At 40.5% G+C, this 12980-nt stretch overlaps 2 protein-coding genes across 5 annotated transcripts in view; one reads left to right on the top strand and one right to left on the bottom strand.

Annotated features, from left to right (window-relative positions):
- cfap92 (cilia and flagella associated protein 92 (putative)) overlaps positions 1-80 on the bottom strand; it is a 15455-nt gene extending 15375 nt beyond the window's left edge. For 3 of the 4 annotated variants that reach the window (XM_042225872.1, XM_042225869.1, XM_042225870.1), the window contains exon 1: positions 15-31. The gene's annotated coding sequence lies outside the window, so the exon portion shown is untranslated. Of the gene's footprint in view, positions 1-10 lie in introns of all 4 variants that reach the window. The other variant, XM_042225871.1, reaches the window with a different exon arrangement.
- A 1559-nt stretch (positions 81-1639) lies between these two features.
- Positions 1640-12980, top strand: part of efcc1 (EF-hand and coiled-coil domain containing 1) — a 26842-nt gene continuing 15501 nt past the window's right edge. Inside the window, exons 1-2 of the mRNA XM_005934517.3 lie at positions 1640-2547; positions 4011-4426. Of these exons, the coding sequence (XP_005934579.1) occupies positions 1873-2547; positions 4011-4426 (1091 nt within the window). The 5' untranslated portion in view covers positions 1640-1872. The remainder of the gene's footprint in view (positions 2548-4010; positions 4427-12980) is intronic.

Genomic DNA, 12980 nt, shown 5'->3' with positions numbered 1-12980 from the left:
AAAGTTCAACCTACGTGATTTTCAGGAGTGCAACGCATGGTGACAACGAAGCGGTTGTCCGTGGCAACGGCTGTAGTGAAGGACGTCAGGTGCACTCATGCTATCACGCCCCGTTCAGAGGTGTATGTAGCGTCTTCTCCTTTGCTTTCTTTCTTTCCTTCCTTTTTTTTTTTTTTTTTTTTTTGTTTCTTTTCCAAGTTTAATGACAAGTCCAAAATATCCTAGGTTCAAAGTTTTAGGGGGGCTCAGCGCCCAATAATAATATCACGCAGGCAGTGCCTTGTAATTGATATTTAGGGAATTTGCTGTTTGCAATCGTAATCAACCCTTTTCACATTTACAAACCTCAATTCAACTGGATAAACATTACAATGATACCTTCAAAAGCAACTGAGTTAGTTGGATAACCGGTTGTGGTGTCTAAGAATATGTCTTGGTCTGAGTGAATAATCAGAGATTTCAATTTAATCCACCCGTTTTAGGGTGGAGCCTTTAGTTATCGACCCCAAGGCGAAATGGCTCAGTCATTAAAGAGATTAAAGAACTATTTGTGGCAAAGCAGATAAGATGAGAAACATGCACAGCATTATTTCACTCTCTTAATCGCAGAAACTGGAAAATCACCATACCACTGCACAGACCTATTTACTGAGCAAACTAGCAACAGAGGGGGTTTTTATATCAAAGTTTTTGAATTCATACACTACAAAACCTCCCTTTATTATGCAGACTCGGCATTATGTATCTCAGTTTCAGGAGTGGAGAACAACTTTGTAGTCCATCACATGAAAGTAGTGGCAGCCATTCTGTTCAGCCATGTTTCAGTGGTGGGAATCCTGTAAATTGCTTCCATTAATATTCATTTTCTGTACAGAATATTCAGCATTTTAAGTATGTTACTGGAAAACATGCAAAAAACCCATGAAAAATATGAAAAATGTTATAGCATAACATTCTGAGCTTGATCAGTATGTTTTTTTCTAATAGTTTATCAAGCTCTCTTTCCCATTAAATGATAAAATTGTGGATATTGCTAAATTTTGCTAATACGCTCGGCCTTTCAAATTGAGTCTCACACACTTTGCCATTGCAGTATTTATTTTATTTATTTATTTATTTATTTTTTGTTACAAGCTTTTAAATTTGGGATTAGAAGAAGAGGCAGGTGTTTACCGAACCTCAAGTCCCGTCCCTAGCTCTAACCTTTGATGCTGGGTGACTTGGTGGACATTAAATATATTAATAGCTCACTTATTGGGAGGATCAACAGGCTTACATGTAAGTAGATGAGATTTTTCAGGGTACCAACACTTAAAATAAAATGAAAATCAACAGGGAAAAGTACAGAAGATAACTACAGAACAAAAATGTAACTCCACAGACCGAGCTCACGCATTACATCATGCACAAAGCAAGGTGCAAAAAGTACAAACCCCCCATAGAAGAGTGTTTTCCCTGCACACAGACCATGGAGTGGAATTTTCTTCAGCTTAAAATAAAAGACATTATGCAGCACGGGCTGTAAGTCTCTGGGGCGCCTTACATCTTAACAAAGTCTAACCCAAGTGAATGAGAAAAGTTTACACACCTGGTGCCAATTACAGTCAGACGCACGGCAGTTGGAGGCCGTTATAATACGCGGAGTGTTGGAGCTGCATTGCTGAGCGCTGTTTGGGACCCCTTGTTGTGGATTTTGGGGGCAGTGCTAAATTCAAATCTGCTCGGGCTCAACACACGCCTCGTTTCGAGCTGCGCCACTGTGCTCCAGGTTTTCGCGCAGAGCGAGAAACGAAACGCACACGGGATGCTTTGAGGAGAAACACAGCAACTCTAGTTCAGTTCGAGGAAATATGACTTTGCTCAGTAGAAATAATGGATGCGATAGACTCCGTTGATCCATACAGCCGACCAGCGCGCAGGACACAATGGATAGTCAGCACCCTGGCTTACCATTACGGACTGGACCGGGGAGTGGAGAACGAGATTATTGTTTTGGCCACCGGGTTGGATCAGTATCTGCAGGAGATTTTCCACCACATGGACTATCAAGGTGCAGGCAAAATCCCCGTGGAGGAGTTTAACATCCTGTGTGAAGTTTTGGGACTGGACAAAGACTCGGAGGACACAGAATGCGTCGACGTTTTAGACAATTTGCCCAGCGAACTCACCTTCAGACAGTTCCACGCCAAACTGTGCGGGTACTTCAGCACTAAGGCTGGCTGCCAGTATGAGAACGGCCGGCTGCTGGTCGGGATGGACAGCGAGCACATAGAGACTCAGATCCGCTTGAGGAGCCCGCTGAAGCGCCGAGAGAAGCTGTTGTCTGTGGGAGCGAGCAGCGGCCCCTCTCCTCTCCCGGAGGGGCGGCACACCTCCGGCTGCAGGCTTGGCTCCTGCACCCGGGAGTGCTACGAGGAGATCGTGGCCCTGGAGGAAGCGGAGGATCGAATAGCCAAACTGGAGGATGAGAATGCGAGTTTGAGGGAGTTGATCGAGGACATGCGAGCCGCACTTCAGAGCAGTGATGCCCGCTGTTTGGCTCTGCAGGTGAGAAGCGGGATTTTAAATACTCTGTCTGTCCATATAGTGTAATTTTTAGGATGTAATATCTTTCACTTGGATCTTCCAAGCCCATAAAAATATGCAATATGCGTCCATAGGCCTTTTGTAAAAGAACAGGAGTGCTGCTGGGGCCCAAGCTTTACTGAGGGGATGGGGGTACCCAAAATAGCCGTCACCAACGCTAGGAAGTAGTTATTCGTGACTTTTAAATTGTTAATACATAATTTCTAACCACTACTGACAAGAAAGCAGATCCCATTTTTCTGGTTTCTCCTGCAGGAAATATGAACATGTATCCTGTGGTCTCACTCCCCAGAAAACCCCCAAAAAGCCACAGACTCAGCCCCCTTCGTTAATTTGGACAATTTCATTCATTAGGAACAGTGACCAGTAAATGTCGACTGAGTCCTAAATTGTGAGTTTGTTTCCTGGCCGGTGTTGTGGATGGGTCCATTGTCAGACTTTATGAATTAGCACCAGCTAAGACACATGTTGTTTCAGCTTTACAGGCTTGTTTGCACAGGGCTTATGAGGACTTGGCAGGGCTGGAGAAAGGGTTCATATTCAGATGGTCATAGGAGGGGTTCAATCTGGACCTCCTAACAGGTTCAAGCAGCTCCTCTGCAGTTGTATGCATTCATAAGGTTTTAATGAAAAGCAAAACTCTTAGACTTTTAGGCATTAAACTAAAATGTTTGCTAGACGAAGTTAAAAAGCTAGTCAAGTTTAAAATAAATTCATTTATATTTATAGAGTACCACTTCACAGCAACAGTTGTCACTGTTTAAATTGTAAAGACCCTACAACATTAGAGAGAGAACTGCAATGATCAGACGATCCATAACCAGAGGTTTAAACAACTGTTTAACAGGAAGAGACCTCCTTCAAAAAAAATCAGTCAGGGATGGGGAACACTCTGCCACAGGGGAAAAGAGACCAACTTGGCAACCTATAGCTTATACAATTTCACATCTCATTTATTCATTAAGAAATGAATTCAAGCTTAGCAACCCTTTATAAAGGGTGAGAAACTCATACACAGCTGTCAACAAATCACGACGAGATGTAATCCTGATACTAGTTTTCAAGAGAAACATTACATTCCTGGTTTTTATTTTGATATGTGCCAGTTAAAATGTTTGTTTATTGGTACAGGGATTGGGGAGACTTGGAAGAACAATTTCCAAAACCCACATATTTCATATTCTGATAGCACATACAGCACAAGAGCAAGTTGTTTTTAGATATATGATTGCTGATTTGATATCTTAACTGGCACCTTAACACCAAGAGATGTTTTTCACAGCCTCGCAGCCCAAAGGAGTTATTCATTTTCGTAATCTATTAAAGCAACACTTCTTTGTGGTTTCCTACAAATGCAAGACCTGTTTAGTCATGTTTTAGTAAGTTAAGGGAATATCTCAGTTATTTCACTTGTTTCTATTCAGGTCGGACTGTGGAAAAGCCACTCCAAACACAAAGCAGACGAAGGCTGTTTTGTCGCTCACCAGAAGCAAGCCATGCAGAAAAAAATGGCCAACACCAACCTGAAAAGCTTACAGAACATAATCCACGAAATAGAGCTGCTGCGTAGCTCGCAAGATCGGCAGGTGGAGGAAGCCATGCGTTGTAATCAGAGACTGGAGCAGGAACTGTGGAGCTCTAAAGAGACTGTGGCTGCGTTGGAGGACTGCAACAGGGGACTGAAGAGGGAGCAGGTGGCCATGAGAAGGAAGGTGGAGGAGGCCCGGCAGGCGCTACTCAGCGGGCTGGGTAAAGTGAAGGAACTGGAGGCAAAGGCAAATCATGTATCAGCACTGCAGAGACACATCCTTCAGCTGGAATCAGAGCTCCTCTACTACAGGTGAAAACTCTCAGCTTTACATGTAGCATTTAAGTCTGAGCAAACAGCAGTATTTTAATGTTTGGGTTGGAGTATAGAATTTTGTCAAGACTCGATCCTGCACCATGTTGACTGAACTGCTATTGTTTTTATATTAACTACTTATTGTAGTGATAGCAGTTGCTTGGAACAGTTAACTTACTTTCTGACGTACTGTTATTCCCAAACACTAGTTCTATTTTTTTACCAGAACGCAGTCTTCAGTCTGTAACAAACATCTTAATGACATTTATTCCTTTATAAAACATTTGCTGCATCTTTAATTTCTCATATCCTGCATTTACATTTTCTTGGTGGCCTTTTTCTTTGTCATTGCTTAATTTCTTGGCAGTCATTAGAACAGGGGAAGCAAAAACATAAGGTGTGAGTTTGCTTCTACAATGGCTAACTGCATTCATGCATACCCCTCAATACATTTACCTGCACAATGCAGTTTTGCTCATTGTGGTTCCATCACATACAAAACCTTCAGATTCTTAATAGATGGAAAGAAAAAAAACTCAACTGTGTTTGTAGTCTGTGTCATTTATTTGGAAAAGTTTTCTTTAATGGCAGTCCACTGTTTAAAAAAACAAAACAAAAAAACACACACAATGTATTCGAGTTACAGAAGATTTTTTTTCCCCCATCTTTTTGAAATGACATTAGTGATGAAGAAAATTAGTAGCATAGCTCACAAGCTGGCAAGCACATCCACCAGGAGATTGGAAAAGCAGTTTCACCATGGTTGGCGTCACCAATTGGTACAAGTTTATTAGATTTATTGTGGAGGGTAAACTGATGATTATACAAACATAAATATATTTCCAGAAAATCTGCCAAAACAAAAATGCATTGTCATTTAAATGCATTGTTGTTCTGAGCTGGATGGTCAAGATTTATCAGCTGGTCAAATTCTCTTGGTTTTTTTTAACTAGAAATGACTCTGTGTATCTTTGTACCTTTACATAAAGATGTGGGTTGATGACACTACATGTTTATAGAGAGAGCGCGTAGACTAGACATAAGCCTCTCTGCTAGGTTCAACCAGCTGTTAAACCCCCAGCATAGCAAGTGTCATGAGAAGCAAGGGCTTGTTTTGGCACGTTATTGCATTAGAAAGGCCTTTGTGGCGAGAATCAACCATAACGAATTATAATTCCTCCTACAGTAGGTTGAAATGACTCTATTTACCTCTGGCTTCATGCCTGGAAAGCTCTCCCATGCTATTTATAAAGGCTTGATGTGGCCTTACTATTCCAATTTTCAGTCTTGTTGTGTTTGAGTTTATTGAATGAGGCTTCGTGTGTGGCAGGTCAGTCTTGCCTGAGCTCTGGTACTGTTGGGAACTATTCATTTTGGTGGAAGTAAGGGTGTAATTGCACTTTTAAAGTACAAAGCCTTTGGTTTAATGTTTATCTCTGGGTCTGTTGTCCCCACTGCAACCATGTAATCAAGTCTGCAGGTCTGGCAGATGTCTCTAAATGCTTGTAATGTCTACATAATGCTGCTATTATAGCGTCATGGACAACCAGAGCTTTATGATTAAAGTCTTCACTCCTACCTGCATATATAGGTAAAAACATTTTTAGCAGCCATGGTGCCCTTACTTTTTTAACCCTAAACACTGCTAATATATGCACACTGTGTTTCAAAGGCTTTTCACTGCCCCTCCATTGATGCCCTAATGGCGAATAATTCAATAACACAAAGGCGAGAGAGAGTTCCATTGAGTAAGAGCCTGAACAGACTGACCGTTCTCATCAATCTTTGTTCACTTCTTTCACTCTGCTCCCACACGAGCAATAGCACATAGGCACCCCCAACCTATGGAACTTAGCAACCAAGCCCCTATTCTCACCGAAAGCCTCAAAGCTTGCTCGCTCACAATATATCCAAGGACACAGTAAGAAGAAACATGTGAGAACTTTCTGGTGCTCTTTTATGTCTTTCATCAAAATGATGTTTCTTTAAAATAAAATCATGATTCTTTCAATTTGCTGTCTGAAATATCACAGATGATATGTTTTGACAGGCAAAATAGGTCTTTGAAATGATTGACTATAACTTTATCCCCACGGCTTATTTCTAAAATGCTGTGACAAGTAATAAGATTAGCTCTGACGCTGCTGGATTTTCAGAGATTCTGCTACAGAGCCGTAGGAAAGGTACAGCAGAAGCAATTTAGAACCAGATAATCACACATCCTTATGATGATGAATCCTTATAGTGTTCACCTTAACTTGACAGGGCAACAACTGATTTTTTTTTTTTTTTTTTTTAGACTGCTTTGAGTTTGAAGAAAGCTGAGAAGATCAGTACTGTTTTCCAGCTTATAAAGATGAGGAGATTTGAGGAGATTTTACTATGAGAAACTTCTCATAGTAAGATGGGTTTACAGTCTGATCAGCTGAAAGGGTTGATCAGCCATATATTGTATAATAAGCATGAAATTTACCTGAGAAAATGTAAAACGCACATCCTAAGCATTAATCCACCAATTTTTTAAAAAAAGTTTGACCAACTAAGACTACCAGCTTTCCACAGTCAAGGATAATAAGTACTAATAAATTGTTCCACTAATTCATCAATTCTTCATCCTTGATTGACTCTGCACATTCTTTTTACATACTAATTACACCTGTGTTTATTTACTTTTATCAGAATTTGCTGCCATTCCTTTAGGCAGCGTTCTGGAGGAAGTCCTTAATAGAGAAATGAGCTAAAATAAATACACTTTTTCAGTAGTTTAACAATTTTTTTTTTTTTTTTTTTTTTTTGTCATGTTAGTTTTGTTTTTTGGGGGGTGGGTTTCATTGTTGGGTTTTACAATGACTGTGATTGTTTTTTTCCTAGAAAATGGTAGAAATATACTAATGAATAGTCACTGGCCAGTTATAGATTTAAAACCAATAGGGCATGCTTGATGGCATCTCTTTCAAAACCACTACGTTTATAATGGACCTTATTATAAGTGTGGTAAAATCAAACCAGAAATAGCTGCTTGTTATTATCAGTGATGACAATTACCAAAGAAATCTGTTTTCATTCAGTTTTCTACCAAAAGCCATTAAAAAAAAATTGCTGCTCTCAAAAATACTTGTGATTATATTAAAGTTACTGTCTAGCTTTAGAACAATGGCATGAAACCGAGTGCAAGTTAGCTTAGCAAAGGGTAACCAGTGTACACAGAGGGAAATATCTAAAAATTCCCTTCATTGGCTTCCTGTTAAATCCAGAATTGAATTCAAAATCCTGCTCCTCACATACAAGGTCTTAAATAATCAGGCCCCATCTTATCTTACCATATCACCCTATTAGAGCACTTCGCTCTCGCTCTGCAGGCCTACTTGTTGTTCCTAGAGTATTTAAAAGTAGAATGGGAGGCAGAGCCTTCAGTTTTCAGGCCCCTCTTCTGTGGAACCAGCTTCCAGTTTGGATTTGGGAGACAGACACTATCTCTACTTTTAAGATTAGGCTTCAAACTTTCCTTTTTGCTAAAGCATATAGGTAGGGCTGGACCAGGTGACCCTGAATCCTCCCTTAGTTATGCTGCAATAGACGTAGGCTGCCGGGGATTCCCATGATGCATTGAGTTTTTCCTTTCCAGTCACCTTTCTCACTCACTATGTATTAATAGACGTCTCTGCATTGAATCATATGTTATTAACCTCTGTCTCTCTTCCACAGCATGTCTTCATCCTGTCTTCCTTCTCTCACCCCAACCGGTCGCAGCAGATGGCCGCCCCTCCCTGAGCCTGGTTCTGTTGGAGGTTTCTTCCTGTTAAAAGGGAGTTTTTCCTTCCCACTGTCGCCAAAGTGCTTGCTCATAGGGGGTCATATGATTGTTGGGTTTTTCTCTGTATCTATGAAGCGCCTTGAGGCGACTTTTGTTGTGATTTGGCGCTATATAAATAAAATTGAATTGAATTTAAAAAAAAATTTATTTTGTTTTAATATTATAATATAGATACTATTTTAATACAATAAACAAATATTAGTACAATAAACATCAACAATGTCGTAAGCTTACCGCTAGCTGTTTAATGCTAACAATCTGTGGGAAACACAGTAACATATTAGCCAATACGTTATATTTTGTTTTGCATGCTATGCTGAGCTTAGTTATCTCTGGGGTACTTTATGCAGTGAATGGTCATGAGAGCGAATACCAGTCTTTCTAATATTATCCATGGTAAAGAAGCCAATACGCATTTCAGAAAAAGTAGCCTTTTCCTTTATTAGGCTTTCTTATAACTTTTCCTTCATGTGTTCTTTTTTTTTAGCATTCAGTGATATACAAGTTTCTTTTCTACAAAAATCCCCTCTCAACTTTCCATCAGTATCCCAGCAGAGGTCCAATGTGCTCATCGTTACGTGGGTGTTGTTGCATAACATGTCTGCCATTACTTTGGATTGAATGCGAGAACAGAGCAGAGGCTGAGATTCAAGTGGGAACCACACCCTCAGGAGGACTTGATCAAGCACATCTCTGGAGAAGTCTTGGTGCAGCTGCAATGATATAAATTTGTTACTTTTGGTTCAGTTTGTGCTCTTTAGTTCCAGGAGTCAAAGCGAGCTTAAATCAGTCACTGCAGTGTGTAGAGCTCTGTGGGCCAGACATACTAGACAATGGGAAGCACAGCGAGAGGAACAAAATGAGATGAGGGGGGGGGAAGCTTACCATCTGGAGGAAGAAGCAAACACTCAGCTGTTTGTTCATGAAATGACAGACATCTTTTGCAAGGGACGAAAGCGAGAGGGACGGATGTGTTCATTAGTTTCGAGTCCCAGAGAAAAGACATGAAGCAGAGAGTGCAAATAAGTCATTAAAAGTGAACTTTGGCTGCTTTTTATTCAAAACTTCTTGACTTTTAATATTCATGTAGATCCAGGTGTCTCACTTTATAAAGTCCAGGGATTTCTAGCAAGCATACCAAGCACATGCGTACTACATGTGCAAGTTTAAAACTCACTCACTTTCATTTGCTGGCTTCTTCTAACCTCAGGCCATCTGAAGCCAGGCCCCAAGGGAGGCATAATCTCCTGGCCCTTTCATGCTCTCTGTATGGTGCCTGAGAGCAGAAAGAAGAGGAGGGTCTAGCATACCATTTATCTGCCTCAGCTCTAGAGCTGCAACATTGTGGGGAGCAGGTGCTGCCATGGCTTTCCTACCCTTTAAATAATGTGGAAAACGCACTTGGGGATGTCTGGGACCTGTGGCATTCTGCTGTTGCTATCTCGCTGTAGTTGTTGAGCAGCCTTCAAAGCCCCACACTGCCAAGTGGACTCATTTTCACGCTGAAGTGCTGCCCTGTTCTCTCTGGTTTGGAGGTATGCTGACATCAGCAGAAAAACATGGCACACAAAATATCTTATAGGCGTGCGCCACCCACCCTCACTGGACTTCTCTCCCTTTAAAACTTCCCTCTGCTTTTAATACCGTCGTTTGTTTGACTTTAGAGGTTTCTTTGCACTTTGCTTGCTAAGGAAAGTTTAACCACCCTCTGTAAATGTTACAGCCATTAGTTTTTGGATTAAGTTCTCAGCTAGAGCAAAACAATAATCTGATCCCTAGAAGTGCTTTATTTGTATCCCAGAAACCAGCACATTGTTGGGCAGCCCAAGAGGACTTGATTAATAACCGTCAGCTATGTAAACAAAGCCCCCTCGCCTTTCCCTGTCAAGCTGCAGGGCATCGACAACTGGCAAACTTCAAGTGCAAGCTCAGGTTTACAGTGTGCCCTCAGTTTTAACCTGCAGGGAAAGCGGACTGTCATTGACTGATGACACCTGAAAAAGGGAAACTGCTCTCGTGGGAGTGGAGGCAGGTCGACGATGATGGGGGAGGGGAGGTTATGTTGATGAAAAGTTCACTTCAGCGCCATGCTGTAATAAACACAGGGAGGACTCTGGGTGTCCTGGCTCTAACAACAAACAGCTGGACTACCTCCCACCAGCCAAAAGAATGGCTTTCAGCTTTTGCTAATACAGTGCAGGATGCTATTAATTACAAAAGTCATGACATAGCACAGTAAAACTCTTCGTGTGTGTGTGTGTGTGTGTGTGTGTGTGTGTGTGTGTGTGTGTGTCTGTCTTTAGGGATCAATGATAATTAGGGTATATTATATTCCAACAAAAGAGCATTTTTCACTGTCAATATCAAATCAATAATACATGTAGCTCTATAAATGCATTTGTTGCTCCTGGCACATACATGTACTTTATTGAATTTCCCACATTAACATTATGAGCTCGTTCCAGGTCTAAATTTCATTTTGGCTAGAGATCAACCAGAAAGTGCTTTTTGATACATGAATCTGGTAAAAGAGAGTGAGAAGGAGAAATTGATCAGCCTCTCTATCGGTCCCGCTTGTAGAGTACTTCCTCCAAAATGATAAAGTCTGTTTTAAGTTTCCAGCAGATGTACATGACTAAATTCTGCCTTGATTCTCCAGCTGATTTATATCATACCCACGACCTCAGTTTGTTTCTGTTTTCTCCTTTTTTCTTATGAAGTGACAAAAAAGCTATTCTTAAAGGGGACATGTGCCCCAGATTTTTGTCCTTCTAGAGCAGCTTTGTGTGATTGATAGTTGAAATTAATCCTTATTGTGTTTTACTGGGCCTTGGTACAGGCCCTCAATTCATCCTCTGTCTGCAACACACCACTTTCCACTCCATTTAAGCCAACTTTCATTTGACTCGCTGCCTCTTATAAACCTACATTTTGAACAGCAAGTGGGAGAGGTGTCTTGGTTTGACATGAATGTAGGTGCCATGCACTGTCAGTTTGCACATTTGCTTCCTGCTGTTGGGTACTGGTGCAGTAGTAAATGGTCAGCCTTTTCACTGCCAAGAACATACTGTAGATTAGTTTAGTTATAGTAAACAACAGTAATGCTTTTTGAAATTGTTACTGACCATCACTGCAAATGACTGCCAGCCCAATAATATTTCTTAAGATGAAATAAATATATGAGGGGAAATTATTTTTTCAAACACTGGAATTTCCCCACATGCAATACTGTTCACACATCTTGAGCACGTTACCACTTATTGTTTTTTATTTTACTAGGAAAATTTTTACTAGCAAAATACATCAGTATTTGGTATGACCACCTTTATTCATCAACACAGCCTGAACTCTATTGCTAGCTTTATAGATGCCTGTAGATACTCTCTCCTGACCTCCTCCAGACATACTGATGACGATGATTTGAACCAAAAATTTCAAATATGAGTTCATTATGCTATAAAATTGGTTACAGCTTATTTTCAGTCCAGTCCTTGTGCAGTTTTGTATACCTCAGCTCTTCTCTTTGTTTCTTAACTGTCACTGAGACCACAGTGAGGCTTCAGTGAACAGTGGATGGATCAACCAAAGGGCCAAATGTGTCTCTCGGTTCCTATATCAGGTGTTTGTTGCTACTTCTTACAGACAAGACTTTTGGATATTGTTCATCTACTGTAGATAGTTTTTGTTTGTTTGTTTTTTAGTGCTGATTCTTCTTCTTGGCCTTCTACTGTTATCCACACTGGATTCTTATAAGGACGGTGCACACCATATTGAGAGATTCCAAATTTTCAACTAATAGCTCTTTAGAATCTCCTTGTTGGTCCAAATCATGTTATTTCTGTCTAACTGTGTTGTCTTTGGCATGTTTTATTGATTCACCTAAAGAAATGGAAACAAATGATGTGTTTTGTGACAGGCTATTAACAGTTTTCTTAGATACAACACTGATTCATCCTTTGACTTTGTTACCTTTTTATGTTTTAATGATGGACAGATCAGTGTTAAGTGGCTTAACAAAACAGAAGTAAAAAAACAACAACATTGTACCTCACCATTTTCAGAGCAATTGACTGAAATGAGTGAAAAGCGGTGTCAAAAGAAAAACAATGAAACAGCTTCAGAAAGTCTGGAGAAGTACTGCTTAAGAAAAAAATCCCAATAAAGTTTGAAGAAATAAAAAAAAAAAAAAAATGCCTCAAAACCTTCGCACAGTGCTGTATAATAAAATCTGCAGCATATTTTTTTTCCTTCTCTGCCTCTCAACAAAACACATTAATAGTTATTTTTCATTTTGGCAGGTCAGACACATCCATGCTGGCCGATTGACAAGAATAATTGCTGATCAAATTTTGACTATGTCTGCTGCATCCCACAGACTAACCACTATCTGGGACGTCTGCCTGGACTCCTTTCAGGTGTCTCTACTCATCCAGTTGGAATTCCCACATTCAGCACTGCCACCACCAAACACTGTCAAAACATGTGATGGAAGCTTTCTTTAAACAGAATAAATCGCCTGAAAAGGCACACGTAGATGCAGATGCAAACTAAGTGAAGTAAACAAAAGTTGGGGAAACAGACAAGAGGGACAGGCGAACAGTCAGGACACAGCAGACAACCTCAATGATGGGAAACAAGGCAGTAACCTCCAGAGTTGAAAATGAAGCTACTATGGCAGTACTATAGTGTGTGTGTGTGTGTGTATATATATATATGTATATGTGTATATGTGTGTGT

The sequence above is a fragment of the Haplochromis burtoni genome, unplaced genomic scaffold, assembly GCF_018398535.1.
Source record: "Haplochromis burtoni strain Fernald_Lab_line unplaced genomic scaffold, NCSU_Asbu1 Contig_186, whole genome shotgun sequence".
Classification (NCBI taxonomy): Eukaryota; Metazoa; Chordata; class Actinopteri; order Cichliformes; family Cichlidae; genus Haplochromis; species Haplochromis burtoni.
Note: the sequence above shows the minus strand (reverse complement) of the source record. Positions and strands in the feature narration are given on the sequence as shown.